Genomic DNA, 20,273 nt, shown 5'->3' with positions numbered 1-20,273 from the left:
TGTTTAGCTGTCTGACAGATAAACAGAAAAATATGTGAAGAAGAGAAAATTGATTGGAAATTCAAATGTAAAAATATGCAGCTATGCTTGACTGTTTTTACAAAAAGATGCACTGAGATGGAACGTTGGAGCATGTACAGAGTGGCCATGCCCATCTGAGTCTAGTTCAGTGTATCCACAAAGAGTGATTTAAACCCAAACAGTATTATCTGGGTGTGTTAGCCTAGTTTTGAGAAGAGATTTTAACTGATTTTGGTCAGACTAACATTTTTACATGAAGCCATCATGTAAAAAAAAATCATCATGTAAACATGTTCCATATTACCTTGAGCTTTTTGATGCGAAGCCCAATCGTTTGGATGTCCATGCTGACATCCAGTCTCTGCTGCTGCTCCAGCTCTTCTTCCGTCTCTCCCAGCCAAGTCCAAATTTTGCTCAGGTCAGAGTTCAGCTGTTGCCACTGCTGCTGGTTCTGCTTTGTACGCATCTCTTTACTGAGATCCTGAGCCTGCAGGAGCTCCCAGCGCTCAATCACACCTAAATTATAGGGTGAATCATTTACCAAGTGATCAATTACCAAAGCTGTGTCGCACAAGTTAAAATCCTGTGTATCCTGTTTTCATTATCATTACAGAGGTCATTATACACTCCATGTGTCACATATGTGCTTTAAAGAGATGGGAACTAAAACATTATCTCAGACAGAAGGATATAAAAGCGACTGTTTTCACGACTGAAACATCAAACCTTTTCCTCAGAACAAAACTAAGAAGTTAACTCTAATATGTAGTGATGTAGCATATATACCTGCAGAAAAAGGTTTTGGTGTGGTTATTACCTGATGTCTGGGACTCTGAGCTACTGGGATCCGCCAGTCCAGATACTGTATCCTCTTCCTCTTTCAGCTCAGAGCCCATCCTCTTCATCGTGTCAATGCTGCCACGGCACTCACCCATCAATCGCATCTAAAGAATGAGAGCTTGTTGGGTTTCTACAAGTTGAATGAATAGATTATAGTTTAAAATGAACTCACTAACCTAATGGCATTTTTTTTTTACAACTGAATGATAAATATTGACAAAAGATGAAAGTAACACAGATGATAGCCTGATAAAAATGACAATGTAGAAAAATAAAGAATATACAGTCCAATTATAATGCATATACAATGCGTACCATATATCTGTATGTATAAAATAATTCATTCTGGTTAAAGTGTTTAAAACTATAGTATTCATTTAGCTGTAAGAGTATGACATACATAGCCCAGATATGATGCATCCAGGTCTGTGCTCGTGGGAGTGCGGCTGCGACTGCTGTCGGATTGTTGCAGGTGGAAACGGCTGACATCGAGAGGATGGCTATGAGAATCTGCTGAGGTAACCTCCCCTGTTGACACAACATTCACTGATCATCTTTGGAAAGTAAAACTAAAACTCAATCAGACGGGTTGTTTGAAATTTGATTAAAAACCCAAGATTTGGTAGAAAGTGCTCTGTTTGGACAGAGAAACACAAAATGTGAAGAGCAAAAAGTGAGTAGACAGGAGTGCAGATTGTTTTTTTCCAACCACTTGTAAGTCATGGTGTCTGTTGCTGTTTGACAAGTCATAGTGTGCCCGTCGGGCTTGCATCAGGAACTACATCCTTCATTCAAGATGAATGAGAATTCAAAAGTCCTTTTTATTGTGTCTGTATAAACTGAGATGATTGACACCACAAACAAATCTGCAATCCCTAGATAAGTATCTAAATAAGTATAGATTTGCTCGCTGTGACAAGAAACATGCTTTTCTGAAACAAAAATACACATCAAAATAATCCAAACAGGTTAGCTACACAGCACGCTGCCAGTCAAATAAAAGAAAGCCAGTTAGAAAGAAGGTTAGGCTGAATTCCATTTCTATTCTCCTGAATTAAAGCCCAGAGAAGAAACACAGAAGCAAGAGAAAAAAATGGAATTGACCCTATCCCCCAAGTGTTAGGAAGAGTTGCTATTGGTTACAGTCACTCCAAAGTGCACATAGGCAACGAAATCAAAACAAATCAACCAAGCCAGAGAAAAGGCTACAGTGTGGTAAAACTGGAGTGTAGCTGTTATTTTTGGCCCCAAACATGTGACATGCTGGGGTCTGCTGTTGCCTACCAGTGGAGGATCTCAGTGTTTGCTCAGTTAGTTTAACATAGGCCTCAGGGCTCTCTGGAATCATTACATCTGGAAGAAACATTGTACAGTACACACATTAAGAGGTGGGCTTATCACTAAATGAAAAGATTAACCTGGAATTCATCTACTGTCAGATGGAGCTTGCTGCACTGTTGTAATCGGTAAAGGAAAACACTTCATACGTCTGAACCTTGCAGTCCTTAGACAGCTCCTGTGCATTGTTTTTCCACTATGATACAGCTGTAATCATTTCTCATTTCAGTAAAAGTTTGCACAATTTTTCTTCTTTCTTTCTCATCTTAATTAAGGTGACTTAATAAAACCACTAATGTTTTTGCCTTTGTTGTAATTAAGATTTTAAAAGTGTGATTACAATCTTGGTCTTTAAGCAGAAAAATGCACATGTCTGGAATCTTACCTGACAAGCATGAGGCGGGACGCTGGAGGAAGTCTGACTCCTCGCTCTGCTGCTCTCTGAGAGCCCTGCTGGCGCTCTCGAGGCCGCGGCTCAGGTCATAGTCATGGTCCCACTCCAGCGGAATGGAGTCCACACTTGCGGGTGTGTCCCTGCCAGAGCGCTCTGTCCGAAGCTGTGCTGCCAGGGAAGCTGAGCGACCAGAAGAGGGCAGAGGTGACAGAAAGCCATCTCCCAAACGATCGGTCCACGGCAGGCTGGACAAATCTCCAGGTTCATCCAGCTCAAGCTCACGATCCGAGAATGACACTTCAGTATCATCGTCCGCAAGCTAAAGAATATTAGAGAAGAAGAGATTTAGAGATTTAGACCTAACAAATAACCGAAAATGTATTATAGGTGGAAAAAAAATCTTTTAGATGGTCTTCATCAGTGGTCTCACCGGAAGGCGAATGAGTTTTTTGTAATAGCGCTCGACTCGGCCAAACACTTCCTGACAGTAACGTTGTAGCTCTTCTAACTCTTCCTCTATGACAGTAGCATCCAAAGGCTCGCACTTTTCTATTAGTGCCTCACCCTGGTGGAAGATGTGCTCGATCTTGGCTGTTGTCAGAGAAATTTCCTGCTGGAATGACTGTGGGATTACAGGAAAACAAGTTTTTCACGATAAACAGAAAGTTCTCTCAGTCTCAAATTTAGAAATATACATTTTCCAGATGATAATTTACAGATCTGATTTGACAAACTTAGGTCTTGGGGTGACTTGCATGATGGGTATCCTGCTATATTAAATATGCAATGACTCCTGCTGCACTGAACAAAGGCAAATAACTAAATACGTGATATTTTTGACGACGTGGTCAGTTTGGAAACTGAACAAAAGTGCACACCCACTCTGTCTGCTGGAGATATAAAAACATTCTAAAAAAGGATAAATGGCATGTTGTAGTGGCTCTATGGGTGCGAAATATTGTGACAAACTTACCCTGAGTTGCTTGATCTTGGCTTGGATGTCACACTCAGAGAAGTGCTCGATGTTGGTAAGCTGAAGGTCCATCTCTGTCAGCCAAACCAAAACGCCATCTCTGGCTGTCTCAAACTCCTCTCTCTGACTGATAAAGTGCTGCATATTTGAAATTAAGATGGAATTATTAGAATGCTCAACAATGTCAAAGTGAAATATTGTAGATCGCATATCGACAGAAAAATGGCACGTTAAAACTGAAAATATAAAGTGAATTTTAAAAAATTGGTTGAAAAAAATAGTAAAGAATAGGCATATCATGAGTTTAATAGTAGTAATAGGTATATTTTGCCTTAAGTCTGCGAAGAATGGATGCCACCCTTTTCTGCAGGTTGTCCCATCGTTGATTGGCATCGTGGACCATATCCCTCAGATGGCAGGAAGAGTCTGTGCGGTTTTCTCTAGCCAGGCGGCGGTATTGCTTGTTGATTAACTCCAGCTGAGTCAGGCTTTCGTGAACTTGTCTCTGGAAGGCCTACAGAAACATATCAATAAATGTTTCTCAGAGAAGACGAATTTAAAATGTATTGGGTATGTTTTATGTGTCATTTACTTTGTCTGTATCTGGGATAAATAAGTTTTCAATGATCAACACAGTTCTGATGGGTCAGGAAATCGTCAAGCTATTCCGTATCTTCTTAAAATTCTTAATAAAACCGCGATTACAAAAAAGGTTAGGACAGTGTTGATGGTGCCTTTCCAGATATGCAAGGTCCTTGTCCCATAGGCACTAATTTACCCCCCCATGACATCAGAAATGCTGGGGTTTGGGCTGACCACTGATAAAAAGCTTCTCTTTAGTTGGGAGGAAATTCATTTCAAAATTTATTAAAAAAATTTTCATGAATCTGACCACAGAACAGTGATCCACTTTGCCTCAGTCCAGTTTAAATAAACTTTGGTCAAGAGAAGACAGTGAGATTTCTGGATCATGTTCACATATAGCTTCTTCTTTGCATGATAGAGCTTTAACCTGCACTAGTGGATGACGCAGTGACCTGTGTAAACCGACACTGCTTTCTGGAAGTGTTCCTGAGTCCATGACAGAGTTATGTCTGTTTTTGATGTAGTGCTGCCTGAGGGCCCGAAGATCACAGTGCTGATATTTAGCTATGTTCCTTGTGCACAGCCATGTCTCCAGATTCGATGAAGCGTATAATGACGTTATGTGCTGTAGATGATGGAATATTCAAAGTCTTCACAATTTTACATTGGGAACATTATTTTCTGAAATTGCTCCACACTTTGTAAACACTCTTTTTTTGTAGACTGCTGAACCTCTGGCCATCATTAAGTTTGATATTCTACTTCTCTGAGGTACTCCTTTCATACCCAATTATGTTACTGACCTTTCGCCCATTTAACCAAATTTGCTGCAACATGTTCTTTCGGCTGTTTCGCACTTACTTTTGTAGCCATCTGTTGCCCAACACCCAACCTTTTTGCGATGTGTTGCTGGAATATAATTCAAGAGGAGCTAATACGTTTCATGAAAAAAACTAAATATCTCACTTTCAGCATCTGATATGTTTTCCTGTGTTCTATTGTGAATAAAAAATACTGGTTAATGAGAATTGTAAATCACTGTATTCTGTACTTAGTTACATTTTAAACAGCAAACCAACCCTTTTGCATTAATGGTTATAGTTTACACAATTAACTGTAATACCTCAAATTTCTTAAATTCCTCCTTGGCTACTGTGTACAAGACACCAGATGAGTTGGGCAGAGCAGCAGTCATCTCTGAAGTGGCCATCCACTCCTCGAAACGTGCAAAGTCATCGAGAAATTTCTGCCATAAACGCCACGTCTCTTCGATCCTGAAAGGAAGAAATTGTTCCAGAAATGTGGAAAAAAACCCGTCATATTTCTGTAAAATAACAAAAACGTTTTGCTTGTTTTGTATCCAGACTTTATACTCTTTTCTTTTCCATCTGACACACTGGCTGACTGACTTACTTTAGTCTCCTCTCCATAGACAAGGCACAGATGCTCCTCCAGCGGCGATCAAGGCTACGAGTCGCCTGCTGTATGGAGTCACACTCTGCGTCAGTGGCGCAGGCATCACAGTCATGCAGAAGCACCTCGCATAAATTCAGCACAGAAGCCACTCCTGTGCTGTGCTTCTCTATATCACGCTGGAGCTCCTGACCAGAGAGAAAACAGTATGAATTAGTATGAACAACAATGAATAACAGTAATGAAAAAAAAGGGAAAAAACTGAGCAAATTCTTATCAATTTTAAGATAGTCCATTTTTATTAGTTCATTTTATTCAGAAAATCAGACTATGCACCATTATTGTTTCTCTATGGATGAAGATAACTAATGCCTGATATCTAAAGAGTATAAATGTTGTAAGATACACAAAGTTATCATTTAAGTTTTTAGAAATTTTATTTGAAAAAGATTATGAGGGGCCTGCTGCACCTCTGCATGTACACGTGTCATTAACTGCGGTTTAGCTGTTTCATGTAGAGACAATAACTTAAGAGCTGAAAGAAATTTAAAACTAGTAGGATTGGTATCTTCGTATCAACAGAAGAAACCGTGTAAATATAAGGCTGCAAGCTCACTATGAATTGCTGCAGGGATCTAATAAAATCCATAATAAAATATATGACATATATAAGCACTGCGTAGTAAATTATGTCACCTGCTGTAGATCAAGCTTCCTCTGAATCTCCTTGTAGTCACAGGAGTCATAAGCAATGGGTTTGGACAGTTCAGCTTCAATGTGGGCGAGCCAGGTGCGCAGACTGCTCATATTTTTATCCAGCTGCTGCACTGCTACCAGAGTTTCTCTCAACTTCTTGACCCTGTTAACATAATTTGTCAGTATAATTACGTACAAAACACTCCAGCAGGGGATTAAAAACAAAGCTACAAAGCTGTAAGTGGGCGTTTCCTCACCGTGCTCCAATGAGGTCCAGGAGATGCTGCCAGCGGTCGCTGACTTTATTGAGTTTTTGTTCGATCTCGTTGGCTTTGCTCTGGTGACTGGCCCTGGCCAGGCGCTCTCCCAGCTGATGCAACTGCTGCTTGTTCTCCTCTGCAACTGTGATCTCTTCTTGGTAGTCCTGAGACATGATTCAAAGCGATCAGACAACGGAAGAAAAAAACACTCAGTCTACGGACTACAGTTGTAACAACAACAGATTGAGACTGGGATATAACACAGCTATTCATTGTGATGAATTATGATGAGGTAAAATGTAAAAAAATGCACATAAAAAAAACCTGCAAATAAGAAATGAGAATACTTAAAGATAAAAATACAAAGATGCTGACATGTTAAAATGGGGTACACATATGCAGCTCGATACTAACAGCATGTCTCACGCTGAGGAAATGTCAAAAATGATTGAAGTGTCTGAGCGGATTGGGTGCATATTTGTAATTACCTTGCGGAGCTTCTCAATCATCTCCTCAATACTAATGTCTCCATTCTGGGACACCTTGCTCTCCATGTTGGTGAGCCACTCGCAGAGCTCCTTGTACTTCTCACTGAATACAGTCCACTCATTCAGTTTTTCATTCACCTGCTGTCGGCGCAGTGACAGCTGCAGAGGCACAGCAATATATACAAAGTTAAATTCATCACTGTGTGAAATTTACAAGAACAGTCAATAAATGCGTGTTGATTTTAAGAAAAAAGTATTACAGGGCTCACTGAAGCATGACTTTCATTTGCATCAACCGGTGCTGTGCTGCTGCGTTTCCTGTCTGTGTATTTTATCTACTCAACAGGATGTAACTCAGGATATAAAAGCATCACCTTGAGGTTTCAGCAGTGATCTGTTGTCTGACTGTGAGCAAGTCAACTTTCCATGCTAAAGTAACCGATGCAAACAGCAAAGTTCTCTTTCAAGGTCTGAGGTGAAATGGGCCATAAGGTTACATTTCATAAGTTACTACTTTTTGTTATCAATGTGAGAAAAAAAAAACAATACTACATACTATATGAGAACTGAACTCAGGTCTAGTGTTTATTCCTTAATTGAAATTTTGTGAGCAGCTGTACTTGATGTTGAATTAGCATGTTTTTATAATGTAGTTTGACACCAGCAAGGCCATCTGATTTTTCAAAGGACTACAGAGACACAATAAAAGCATGTAAGACTCTGTTACTAATGGTTAAGAATGTGTAAAGGTTTTGAAAATTGGGCCACCCCCCACAGATTCCTCATAGTGGTTTGGTCCGCTCCTCCTTCCCCAACTCTGTGCATAGCTCTCTCAGTAGCTCTCCTCTGCTACTACTTTTTTACTTACAGCTGGACAAACAAAGTTGCTGAATATTGTCTGATAGTTCTGTAGGAAACAGCTTATATCTATACTAAAATAAATCTATGTTCAGACTTGGTGAGAGAGCTGAATCAGAGAAACCTGAGACTTCAAATGACACATTTGACACACACACACAGGAGCACACCAAATAATTATAAAAACCTTTTTAAGAAAGTGTCCCCTTACATTTTTTTTCTATTTATTCTCCCTCCAACATTGAAATGGAATATCTGCCCACGTACATAATGTAAATAAAAATGGACTGAAGACCTCATACTGAGGGCTGTGTACATTCACTTTAAGCAATCAGATACGAAGAGGTACTTTGTAGAGAACTGTACCTGGTGGCAGATTTCATCCCACTGTCGATGAAGAAGTTCAATACGTTCCTGAAGAACAGAAAGGTCCTCAGCGCTGATATGGCAAGACAGTGACTCTCTTAGTAAAGTCAGATGGGCAAGATCTCCACTCCAGCCTTCAAATGTGTTTTCCATATCCTGTTATGAACAAATGGTAATATCAAATCATCGACTCCTAACAGACCACCCTTTTTCCAATGCCAGCTCAACTCAACAGTCAATACTTTGTAGGTCAAGGTCCTCTACAAATATGAGTTTTAACTTTATGCTAATGTGTCAAATCAAGTTTAATCAAATGACTGCAAACTGCCACACTGATACCTTGCAGCGCATCTGCTCAGCTTGCAGGTCTTCATGGTGATTAGGGAGAGGCTGAGAGAGCTGCCGTTTGAAGGCTCGCAGTTTCTCCAGTGATCCGCCGATCCCTTTCTCACACCTCTCCCAGTCCTGTACGTAACACAATCAATCAGTCAGTCAATTCAAAGACAGATATATAATACAAACAATAATTACAACTGCATTGAAACTGAGCAGAAGTAAAATGGCAAACTAATTATTTTTCTTAAACTGACTTATTGGGCTATAAATATTGAATCCACAAAGAATCTTTAACTTGGTAAAACATTCCCAAAAGCAAAGAGTATCCCTTTTTGATCATCTGAGGTTGGCTATACTTAACAAGCTGCTGGCATTCTGTTTCATTTACCCGTAACAATGTGGCGAGCACTTTGTTCTGTTCTTCCAGGCAGATATTGGCACGTTTCCATCGCTCCTGGATATCTGTCAGCTCAGCTTGTAGGGCCACCTCCGCCCGGCTGTCTGCTGATAGGAGCAGTTGTCTTCCCGCCTCCACTGTCAAGATGTAGCTGCCTTGCTGACGCTGCAGCACCTTTTCCTTCAGCTAATAACAAACAAACAAAAGCTATTGACCTACAGAGACTTTGCCCAATCAAGAGATTCAAATATTTCTTGCAGATATATATTTTACGGTGGCAGATAAATGCGGTGGTTTATCACATAAGAAACAATGAGACTGTAACAATTTAGCAATCTGCACCAGTCTGCTGTCGCCGCCGTCTTTACAAATGAGATTATTTACCTGAACAGCATCCAGCATGGAGCGAGCTTGTTGCAGAGGAACTGTGCTGCCTGCCTGAAGCTCCTCTGCTGCATGAGAGACTTCTAAGAGCCACCTGCGCAGCTTCTCCACCATTTCCCTGTAGCGCTGCCACTGGCGGATCAGACCATCAATGATCCCCCGCCTCTGCTGAGCACGTCGCACTACCCCCTGCCACTGGTTACTCAGAAGAGCCAGCTTCATGTTGAACTCATCTCTGCCAGAGATTGGAGTGATATAACTTAGAAAGACAGACACGCAATAGAGTTTTGAGAGTAACGAAGAACAATGGATGAACAATGGTCTAGTAAATTGGCGCAGTCAAGCTGTTACCGTAGCTCCACTCAACAGTGCAGGTATCCATGCTTAGTGTGGAATACGAGGGGGTGGGGCACAAGACACGAATTTGGAAATGCTCCAGAAGTATTGCTGCTACATGTATACACAAACAGATCAAACACATAGGAAGTAATATGGGTTTTTACCTGTCATCTACCTGACCCTGCTCTAACATCCTCTGTCCATCACTGATGATAGAGTGGAGGATTTGCTGGCGACTGAACATCTCAGCTTGGAATAGCTGTAAAACAAAACTGACGGTTGATCAATGAATTCAGAAGCAGCCGTTTCAGAGTGTTTTACTTGAATGGACTCAAACCTCATGGGCTTTTTGCTGCTCCATTAAACTCTGGTAGTTCCCAGAGATTTCCACTGCCAGGTTCTCTTCTGTTTGGACCAAAAACTCCATCCATGTTTCACACTTTTCAAGGAAGGTCTGCTGCTGCAGCAGGAACGATTGAAGTTTGCTGCAAATAAGTAAACAAATGACTGAATAAAATATGCAACTGCAATGCAGACAGAAAGTCAGTTACCTGAGAGAAGAGGACATAACTGCATAATTGTGTTTTTCTTCTTATTGGCCTGTCTTACCTGAATCTCTCCGTGGTCTGTGCTGAGGCTGTGGACCAGCTTCTATTGAGACTCTGCATGCGTTTGATCTCTGAATCGTTAAGGGGGAGCCGATAACCGAGCTCATTTAGACGCTCTAGTTCAGGTGCCATACTGCTGAACTTCAGCATAAGTTTCTGTAAAATGGTACAAAAAATTGTTACATTCCTCTTTTTTTATTTGGGGTAGTTTGCTTGACTAAGTGACAAAAGTAAAACAACAAAAACCTTGAGGTCCTCCATGCGATCTTGGATGACTATCAGGTCAGTGCAGCCATTGGGATCTTGTACTCTCAGAGCCTCTTCAGCTTCAACTATCCAGCAACCCAGGGATTTCAACTGTTCAGTAAAGGTTTCATAGTCTTGAACTCCAGTCTGGTATAGAGAAGGCAGGAACGTCAGCCCACAAAAGGAAAGTTTGGTATTCAGAACTGTTGACTCACTAAAGTCGAAAACAATATGTGTCATAAATCTTTTTCCTTTTACCTGCAGGGTGGTGAGCTGTCTGTTGAGTGCCTGTTCCACTGAAGTCAGCCGCTGGTGGAGAGAAAGGTGATCCGACTGGATAGCAGATGCTGCTGATGTGTCCACCTGCTGTTTCAGTTGCTCTCCCAGTTCTTGGAGAATCTGAAGCGAGGCCTGCACCGGAGCTTGGGACCGCAGCAACTCCTGAGACAAAGCACAAATAAAATTTGAAGCAATGTATTTCTATTCTTTAAGGCTAAAAAACTTGGGAAAAAGGACTTATGCATTCTATCAATTTGGAGGGAGACAGGTGAGAACATTATCAAAGATGTTAAACTTGTTATATATATAGGGCCTTGGAATACACAGTTGTATATCATAGTTGTCCGAGGTAAAACTAGTTACAGCAGCACAGGTGTGCCCCTCACTCACGCTGCATTCTTGGATCCATTTGGACACTTCCTCATCAGCAATGTCCTTGCTGCAGGTGCTCTTAAGGAGCTGGTCTGCTTTTTCCTCCTGCAGCTGGACGCTACCGCAGCTTCGCTCGAAAAGCTCTTTGTAGCGCTGCCACAGCTGAAGCAGAGCTTTGCTGCTTCTCAGACGCTCTGCAATCTCCTCCAGTAAGCCAGTCCATCTGAGTGCAAAGATGAAATGGAGCAATATTTATGTTCCTAATACTTTTTTGTACATTTTTGTAAACTGCAACTAAATCTTTTATTATCCTTTATGAAGAAGACACGAGTAAAAAAGGATGTCATTTTCAGTGTCTTTGCTAATCAACTTCATAGCATTTAGAAATTTTTTTTACAAATCTAGAATTTTATACCAACAACACTCAAAAAATAGTCAGAAATCTATTGTTGTTTTTGGAAAATCTTCCCAGCTTTTCAGGAAATGAGGTTTGTAAACATTTAAAAAACGATGCACAATAATACAAAAGACAAATGAAGATCACCTTGCGTTGACATCCTTCAGGGCATTATTGAGAGAATCTGACACTGAAGGATGACACTCCCTCAGAAGCTGATGGGTAATAGCTCCGAACTTTCTTAGACTGCTCTCTTGTTTTTCTAGTTCCTCTTGCAAATCCTTCACAGGAGACACAAAAATGCAGCACTTACCACCAGCACAGACATGACCAAATTTAGAAAAATTCCCCGCATGAAAAAAATAAATGGAAAAAGATACCGAACACATAATGTTTCCTCATTTTAAAATACCTGCAGACTTTGCACTTGCAGTTGAACGGCCTCCAGGGAGCCTGTGAGGAGGCGGAAACGTGAAACAGAGTATCTTCCCTCCATCAGGTAGCCATTGATCTCCTCTGAGGCTCGTTTGTATAGACTCCACTGATCCAGCACTGACGTCAGGCTGATCTTTAGTTGTCCTATCTGTTGAAGATTAAATCCAAAACATTTAGCGACACTGAGTAAACTGTGACGATAAGGGCGGAACAGAATAGATGAGTTTTACCCAAAAACTAAATTAAAACATGGAATTCAAAGGGAGCAAACTAATCACCAAATGGTCCAGGTTAGCCCAGGTATGATTGACACTTTGGAGTGTCTCCATGACGATAGCACAGGCCTCGTCAGTCTTGTTCTGAACAAGGGCACAGCCCTGCTCCTCCACTCTCTCTAGTTCTCTCTCTTTTTCTTTGATCAACTCTTCCATTTCCTAAAAGAATACAAAATATTAAAAGTTTTCGCGTGATAAATGAATAGGAGCATGATGGTGAGATCAGAACTATGTGTGCACGAGTCATATGTTTTAAGAACAGTAATGAATTAAACCTACCTGGCAGTCTTTTAGAGCATTCTGCACAGATGTCAAATCTTCTATCCGATGTTTTCTCTTCAATCTTTCTTCTTGAGCTGTCATCCAGAATTTCAGGGCGTGAACGCTGCTCTCATACTCCAGCCACTGCTCCAACAGGCTATCAAGAAACTGGATCTAGAGGTGTAACGTAATGGAAAATCAACTTAACACTCAGTGTTGCATTGTGAAATGGCCATTTTGGTCCATGTTGAGTACTGTAACAACACTGGTGATTACCGCCTCACCCTCTCATTGATGCGGCCTTGTAGAATCTGCCAACGTCGATTCATTGCTCCCAGGCGCTCAGCAAAGTCCGTCTTATCACTGCGCTTGCTCTCCACATCCTGACCACTGATCTGCAGCACTGACTGGTTCACGAAGTCTACAGTCAGCTGCTTACAGCTTAAATCTACTCGGAATCCCTACAATGAGGAGATGGTAGTTTTATAATCAGTCAATTGGCGTACATCACCATTGTTTAAAATGCTAAATGTTGGATGTACACACAAATAGCTAAGTCACAGATTTGAAAAACCAAAGACTAATCTCCCATACATCTGAAGAGAACAGGTTCATTACCTTGTATTTTTGCAAATAGTCTTGAATCACATTTGATCCAACAGCACTCTTGAGGTTTTCCTCATCTTCCTCAGTCACATTCTCCATGAGTGATATCCAGTTAAACAGCTCAGAAATGGCATGACGGGAAGCCAGCTTTTCCATTTGGATCTGGAGAGAAAATGGATCAGCATCTTAGATATCAAGAAGGAAAACTTACTTGTTGCTACATTAATGGTAACCTTCACTTCACAAACTTATGTATACAAGTGAAGCAGCAGAATGAGGTAATCCTATTTGCCCCGAATCAGTTAAGCCTGTTCAGTGTGGCTGCATGTGACGATACCTGATGCAGCTTCTCCTGGACCACTGGGATTCGTGTGAGCAGCTCTGTCCACTGAGTGTCAATGCGTGCCAGGTCGGAGCGCAGCACCACCGTGTCTACTTTCTTCAGTCGCAGCAGCTGATTTCCCTCAGATACCACTGAGCTCTTCAGGTTGGACTTTCCCTCCACTTCTTTCGAAAACTCCTGAGATAGACAGTGAGCGGTAATTATCAAACCTCCAAAAAGTATGTGTGCTGATACTACAGCAAAAGTATGCCTGAGGATTATAAAGCAGAATTACTATCAACAAAACAACTAATACTAGCAACATTATAACACATTTCCAAGCACATTTCAGTTCCCCTTGTTTTTACTTTTGTTTGATTATCACGTTACTTGAATTGTTCTGCATGTAACCATAGTTACACATTGTGAGCCTGGCTGTTTATAGTTAGACAGCAAAGTCAGTGTGTAATAAGAGATGTGGTGATGTGTGTTTGTGATGGTGGTCATTTTTGTACAATCAGCTGGAAAATGTGTGTTCCACTGAATGTAGACATGTACCCTCAACTCTGCTTTTGGTGTCTCTGTTAAAGCTAACCTTTACCTGTCAGTCATATTAGTATGATATTTCAATAAACACCACAAACCTTAGACAGTACAGAAGGGTGGGACAAATGCAGAAGGCCATGTCCTAAATAGTTTTATCTAAGACATAACTCATAAGAATTTACCCACAAATATAAAACTTAAGTTTAACCGAAGCTTCAACAGTTTAATATTTTTCAGTGTAAAAACATCTAGTAACACTGTTTCTGGAAAAGTTGGAAACTTTAGATTAATACAGGTTTAAAAGCACAGAAAAACAATTGAATTATGTCTGGTCTCACGAGGAAAGCAGAGAGATGGTCTCTGACAGTTTCCAGCTCCTGTGGGACCAACACTGCCTGTGTGTTCCAAAACTCCAGACGCTCCAGAGCTGACTGCAGCCATTCGCTAATCTCTGCACACTCCCTCTGATACCTGAACCAAAAAATACAATTTGAATCACACCATGAATTGATGAAGGTGACAGGTTTTATGTGTCGGGTACGTGCCCTTTATGTGCTTCTGACCTGGTCCAATGTTTTAAGATGGCCTCAAGGCGTTGCAGTTCCTTGTTGACCTTGGCTGTGTTGTTAAGCCAGTGGTCCCCCAATAGTGCAAGTTGGTTCTCCAGTGCAGGACAGCAAACTGACAGTAAGAGATGTTTGCCTTCATCCAACACCTGGTGGAGCTTGTGCTGGTGCTCTGTCAGTCTTCCTTTTAAACCCTTTATAGAGAATGGAGGACACACAAAGAGAAAAAAATGGGTTTCTATTGCTGGAATGAGAATCTAAGGGTGAGGAGATGAATACAGTGGTTCTACAACTTCTTACAATTACAGTCATGAAGCCATCTGAGGAAGGAGCTTGGATCTTAGTGACAAATATATTTTCTCAGAATCTACCAGAAATAATTGCAATTGACCATTACGGTGAATGTTGGTCAACATTTAATTCTACAAGAACAAGTTCTGCCATTCCTTATGTAACACAGCTAGGCAATTAGGCTTATGTAAGCTACTAACAATAAATAAGGTATCCCCAAAAATCTGCATCAATATCGCTTCTCACCTGATACAAAGAGATTCTGTCCAGTAACCTATCTTCAGTTTCCTCCACTAGGCCAACTGAGGGGATACTTCCTTCAACTGCTTCCAGTTGCCGATTCAGACTCTGGTAGTCCTGCACCAAACGGCACCAAGTCTGGAAAAAAAAACAACAACAATTAAATAGAATTTCATAATTCTATCATTTGACAAGTGAATCTCTGATAATGAAGCATTTGCGTTTCTAATGAAAAGCACTGTCAATCAACACTTGCGCTTACATACTGCTCACATTTATGCAACTATTCTGTGATGACCAAAACACTTTCATTTACTAATTCTTCCTGAATAAAGGTTAAATTCAGTGCTTGTGAAGTTGTCTCTCAATAGTTCTTAGTTCTAATGCATCAATAAATCTGTTTATCAAAAGCAGGATTTAAAAACATCAATTCATTTGCACATCTTTCTGTATTTGAATACTGTGTATAAAAACTGAGCAACTGCTGGGCCTATATGATATAAGTCGATGATATAAGATGTGAAAATATTTGCGAGGATTTCATAAGCTCTCAAGTAATTTTTAGTATTTCATTTCATAAGTAACTAATCGTTTCAAGTTATAAACACATAATATTAGGAACAGAGAATACTTTCCACCTTTTAAGCTTCTCTTGAAAAAACTGATTTTCTGTTATTTTATCAGCTTTCATTGAAACTAAAACCATTGTCCCTTTAGTTTTACCTCAAGGATGCACTCCAGCTCAACTCCTTTACTGTGTGCCTCTTTCAGGACTCTCTGAGCTTCAGCCATTGTCTCTTCCAAGGCTTGGCTCTCTTTGGGAAGCATAAGGCCACTGATCTTCCTGAAGTATGTTTCTGTTAAAATCATATGGGACTCCAGACCCTGAAAAAATTCCTAGAGAAGACAACAAACAGAACAATTACCAGGTTAGTCTTTCTTTTGCCTGATCCTGTATTACTGGCATTGGGTTCAGTGTCTCACGTTGTTGAAGATAAACATTACTTTAGTCTAAAAATTCAGAGAGCCACAAGTTGACCATTTACCTTGTGTTTGTCAAGGTGATTCTGAACTTCCTCCACAGAGTTGGCAATAATTCGCTGATCAGCAGCTATCTTGTCTTTAGCCGTGTCGACCAGGTCAGTCAGGTCCTGCAGAGCTCGTTCATACTGCTCCTTCAGAGCCATGTTCTGGTTCAGCCCACTGCGCCTGGAGCCCACCGTCATCATCAGCTCCTCATAGGAATCCTAAAAAGATTCACAGAAATCAGTGATTTTTCAGTTTGTTCTGATTCCGTTTGCCAAAAAAACCCTTCCATCAATGTTGTACAGTAGTATAACATACAAATACAACAAACAAACTGTTAATCAAAATCCCCTTTGTATATCAAACACTGAATCAAGCAACTTTTACTACAAAAGTTAAGTGTACAGTGTGAGAGCCATCTGTGAGGCATGTTACCTGTAGTTTCAGCAGCTTGTTTGTTGAGATCTGATCAGCTTGTAGTGCTGCTCCTCTGGTTTTGAGCTCAGTGATTCTCTGTTCAAAGTCTTTTAGGCTCTCCTCTGCACTGGCAATGACCTGAGTCAAGTGAATGACATCAATGAATGACACTCACACCAATTTTGAGAAACTGAGAGCGTCATGCCTGTTTCAGATGATAGCCTAGATTACCTCCAGTTGTTTTGAGGCTGGTCTATCCATTGCTCCAGCTAAGGCTTGTAGGATCTGGCATTTGGTCTCAATTAAAGCCGTTTGGAGAAGCTGCAATTCAGTCTGTATCAGACAGAAAATAATTTATGTCTAATATCTTCTATATTACTACGTGCAATTTACGGTAGTTTACAGTATCTATAATTCTTAGACAGAAAATGCCCCTGGTTATCAATGCTCCAAAAAAAAACAACAACAACAAAATATAAATAAAAATGTAAACCTTTTTAATTGAACAAAAGTAGAATGTGAGGCAAACCTGGTAGGCTGTGAGTTCATGTGTTCTCGTCCTCATGTGGTCACAGCGTTTTCCCAGAGCGCCACCAAGAGCTCCTAATCTCGCTTTCAGACAGTCCAGGTTGTCCTCCAGCAGCACTCGGTCTTCTTGCTTCAGCCCTGAGGACCCACCCAGCAGAGCCTGACTGAGCTTCACCTCCTCCGTCATGTGTCTCACATCATTTTCCAGGACCTACAGAGAAGATCAGAGTCAGCTTTTTAACATTCACTTTAAGTTAAAATGACAAGGTTACGTCAGCTGTCTATTCAAATCAGAAATACAAAATTATTTTGACATTTTAGGATACATCTGTAAATTTTATTTATACTTTTTATGCTCTTGTATAAGAGAACCACTTTGCTGAGATTGAGAATTTTAACGGATCTCACAGTGAGTTTAAAATGTTTGTATTTTATCATTCTAATCCTATGACAATCAATAAAGTTGCAAAAATTACCCCCAATTGTACCTCCTGATTTTGTAGCTGGCTCTCTGCGTTTTCAGCCAGGAGCACCGAGCCAGAGAAAACATTGTTCTCCACACCATCCAGCCAGGAGGAGGTGGATGACACAGCCGTGTAAAGCTGCTGTTCCATCTGTGCCACCTGCGTCTCACCTCCACCACCGGGCTATGTACACAAATTGTCAATAACAATTGTAAGAAAAGTATTTGCCAACAGCAGGGATTGAAATGTACAATATGACAACAGGAATGCCAAAACCTGAGTGGTCATGTCTTCGACTGTCTGCCTGAAGCTACCATACAGAGTCTTCAAGGAGGATTTGTCAGCCTGCGTCTCCCTTTTAAACAGTGACCCAGCTGTGGTCATACGAGAAGCTCTGGAAAAAAACTGAAAAGGAGAAGAACAACAAAGTAGACAAAAAAATCAAGAACATTTCATGACCTCTTTTATCACTACTGTATGCCGACAGTACTTAAACCTCTTACCGGCTGCTTGTGGTCCTGATCCAGTGTTTTTTGAAGGAGCTTCAATTTAGTTTTGAGCTCTAGTCTGAGACTCTCCCATCTCTGCCTCATCTGTTCTTGTCCAGCTTCAGCCAAAGCTGCTGGTGAAAATGGCTCTGTTGTACTGCAATGAGACAAAAATATTAGCGTAGCGTAGAGTATTCAGTTTATTGTAGTAGGATTTGATTTGATTTCTTTTTGTATGAATGTAGCAGGTAAAATACCTGGCACTGCTGGGTGAGGACTGCTGGATGAGGATCTCCTCTCCTCTGCTAGCAACTGACTGAAGCAACTTTTTCTGCTCTGCGAGCTGCTCCTCTAATTCCTTCAAGAAAGAAAACGCGTCAGATTGCACTGTGTATAAGACTAGTACGGTCATGATGATACAACAGATTCATCTTTTAGATGACTGTGAGACTCACTGCAAATGATCAAGCAGTATGACTGGAAAAAAAACAGGCTAATGCAAGAGGAGCTGTGGGAGATTTTAGAGCTTAACGAGCAAAATGAAGGAGATATACATTGAACACAGAGCAGACAGAACAAATGGAATTTTTCTGGGCACAACGTTTGTACTGCTACTCAGAAGTAGTGAAACAAGGTTAAAAACATGGTTGAAACATACCCTCTGTCTCTTAAGACTGTCTTCGTGCTGCTGGGTTCGTGTGGTCCGAGCCTGCGCCAGCCAGTCTTGCACACTGGGACTCTGAGAGAGACTGGAATCTGAGTCACTGTCTTCTGGCTCCTGCAGAGCACCCTTTGGATGCATACATATTGTATTAGAGAACATGCATTCAAAAGTTTTGAGTATTTGTTAGTGAGCAAAAGAAAATTCTACAGCAAAGATAGGCAGCATAGAGAGCTTGTGGACAAACATTTTTATATTCTCTTGATTATTATAGCATCTTCTGTTATACTTGGTCAGTAGACAGAGACGGCAAATGAACAATACTCTTAAGTCAACCTAACGTAATAGCATACTTTAATGAACGAGATGATGTCACATGTGCTATAGCTTGTCAACATAGTAACCACAGAGTGGACAAAGAAGACAGTGTGGCAGTGTCACATAGTCTATTTAGACAGTTAAGGGTGGCAGGCTTCTCACCTGGATGTTAATCTGTTTGTCTTGTAGCATCCTCTGCAGCTCCAACAGACCACCCTTCAATGTGCGTAACCTCCCAGCCAAATACTCAGCTTCCTCTCTGGTGTCGGTACGGCCCTCCAGCAGTAGGTTCTCACTGTGCAGTGACAACTCTGAGAGGGCCAGTACCTTCTCTTCAATCTCCAGTAGCATATTCTGCAGCAGCAAAAGGAGAGAGGCCAGCTCAAACATGGTGTCTACAGGAGCTCCTCCCTCTACACAATGGACCCTCCAGGCCTGGCTGAGCCCCCAACTCTAGCAGCTTTCCCTGACCACAGGACAGAGACAGCTCTCATCCTTGGCCCACCTTTCCACCCTCGCCTCCTGTGCAACATATTACCACTAATCCGTCACGCTCCAAGCTCTGCAGCGTACATCCTCTCGGTCAAACTCAATAACAATTCTCCAGCGTTTAGCACCATCCTAAGTCCACACTGCTTATCAGTGCTTATCAGCCCATGTTGCCTCAATCTTTGAAGAGACATAAGTTTTCTAATAGCATAGTCACTCCTCTACAACTGATTCAGCAGGTTATTCTGAGTCAAAGAGTATCTGTCTCACCCTCCCGCTTTTCCCTCCTTGTACTCTAGGATTCCCCTACTTGGATATTCTAGCAGCTTAATGACCAGTACCAATCCTGGTCGCTGTCTCCACTAATCGTCTGAAAACTACAACCCCCGTGGACTCCGCCTCATGCTTTGACACGCCCCTGTCCCACAGAAAACTGCATAATCTGCTTAAGACTAGTGCTGCGGTCGCTAAGCAGTCCAGCCATCTGAATGCCACTCTAACTCCACTAATGCTCTTGCTTACTCTCTGGAAGCCCCTTGTGATGATCCATATGTAATGTGGGAAAGAAAATGTTGAAAGATAAGACGTAATCTACTTTCGATCTGCATTAGTGTGTTAATCAGAGACGACGATGAATATCCAGTTCAACAGTTCTCCAGAGCTGTCGATGTCCTTCTTAACATTGTTTTCAACAATCTGCTTTAATTATGTCCCCTCTCATTTATTTTAATAAATCCTCTAATATTCCTC

General features: G+C 41.1%; 1 protein-coding gene across 20 annotated transcripts in view; it reads right to left on the bottom strand.

The window, feature by feature from the left end:
• syne1b (spectrin repeat containing, nuclear envelope 1b) overlaps window positions 1-20,273 on the bottom strand; it is an 88,075-nt gene that overhangs the window by 5,741 nt on the left and 62,061 nt on the right. For 8 of the 20 annotated variants that reach the window (XM_075488146.1, XM_075488145.1, XM_075447467.1 and 5 more), the window contains 44 exons: window positions 19,197-19,388; window positions 18,714-18,845; window positions 18,313-18,413; window positions 18,071-18,212; window positions 17,844-17,972; window positions 17,580-17,750; window positions 17,105-17,314; window positions 16,807-16,908; window positions 16,594-16,713; window positions 16,179-16,379; window positions 15,856-16,029; window positions 15,139-15,270; window positions 14,599-14,795; window positions 14,374-14,506; window positions 13,505-13,687; window positions 13,180-13,329; window positions 12,846-13,022; window positions 12,580-12,735; window positions 12,304-12,459; window positions 12,003-12,173; window positions 11,738-11,871; window positions 11,212-11,416; window positions 10,801-10,983; window positions 10,543-10,689; window positions 10,298-10,452; window positions 10,026-10,173; window positions 9,853-9,947; window positions 9,350-9,608; window positions 8,957-9,151; window positions 8,572-8,697; window positions 8,233-8,388; window positions 7,009-7,167; window positions 6,518-6,684; window positions 6,261-6,423; window positions 5,565-5,752; window positions 5,275-5,425; window positions 3,898-4,080; window positions 3,567-3,704; window positions 3,024-3,215; window positions 2,585-2,912; window positions 2,146-2,214; window positions 1,262-1,389; window positions 839-965; window positions 326-537 (listed from right to left, as the gene is read on the bottom strand). In XM_075488146.1, coding sequence (XP_075344261.1) covers window positions 326-537; window positions 839-965; window positions 1,262-1,389; window positions 2,146-2,214; window positions 2,585-2,912; window positions 3,024-3,215; window positions 3,567-3,704; window positions 3,898-4,080; window positions 5,275-5,425; window positions 5,565-5,752; window positions 6,261-6,423; window positions 6,518-6,684; window positions 7,009-7,167; window positions 8,233-8,388; window positions 8,572-8,697; window positions 8,957-9,151; window positions 9,350-9,608; window positions 9,853-9,947; window positions 10,026-10,173; window positions 10,298-10,452; window positions 10,543-10,689; window positions 10,801-10,983; window positions 11,212-11,416; window positions 11,738-11,871; window positions 12,003-12,173; window positions 12,304-12,459; window positions 12,580-12,735; window positions 12,846-13,022; window positions 13,180-13,329; window positions 13,505-13,687; window positions 14,374-14,506; window positions 14,599-14,795; window positions 15,139-15,270; window positions 15,856-16,029; window positions 16,179-16,379; window positions 16,594-16,713; window positions 16,807-16,908; window positions 17,105-17,314; window positions 17,580-17,750; window positions 17,844-17,972; window positions 18,071-18,212; window positions 18,313-18,413; window positions 18,714-18,845; window positions 19,197-19,388 — 7,137 coding nt within the window. Of the gene's footprint in view, window positions 1-325; window positions 538-838; window positions 966-1,261; window positions 1,390-2,145; window positions 2,215-2,584; window positions 2,913-3,023; window positions 3,216-3,566; window positions 3,705-3,897; window positions 4,081-5,274; window positions 5,426-5,564; window positions 5,753-6,260; window positions 6,424-6,517; window positions 6,685-7,008; window positions 7,168-7,268; window positions 7,329-8,232; window positions 8,389-8,571; window positions 8,698-8,956; window positions 9,152-9,349; window positions 9,609-9,852; window positions 9,948-10,025; window positions 10,174-10,297; window positions 10,453-10,542; window positions 10,690-10,800; window positions 10,984-11,211; window positions 11,417-11,737; window positions 11,872-12,002; window positions 12,174-12,303; window positions 12,460-12,579; window positions 12,736-12,845; window positions 13,023-13,179; window positions 13,330-13,504; window positions 13,688-14,373; window positions 14,507-14,598; window positions 14,796-15,138; window positions 15,271-15,855; window positions 16,030-16,178; window positions 16,380-16,593; window positions 16,714-16,806; window positions 16,909-17,104; window positions 17,315-17,579; window positions 17,751-17,843; window positions 17,973-18,070; window positions 18,213-18,312; window positions 18,414-18,713; window positions 18,846-19,196; window positions 19,389-20,273 lie in introns of those variants that run through there. The other 12 variants (XM_075447463.1, XM_075447472.1, XM_075447462.1 and 9 more) reach the window with 6 other exon arrangements.

This window comes from Odontesthes bonariensis, chromosome 17 (assembly GCF_027942865.1).
Source record: "Odontesthes bonariensis isolate fOdoBon6 chromosome 17, fOdoBon6.hap1, whole genome shotgun sequence".
NCBI classification, from domain to species: domain Eukaryota; kingdom Metazoa; phylum Chordata; class Actinopteri; order Atheriniformes; family Atherinopsidae; genus Odontesthes; species Odontesthes bonariensis.
This window is presented reverse-complemented; position numbering and strand designations above follow the sequence as displayed.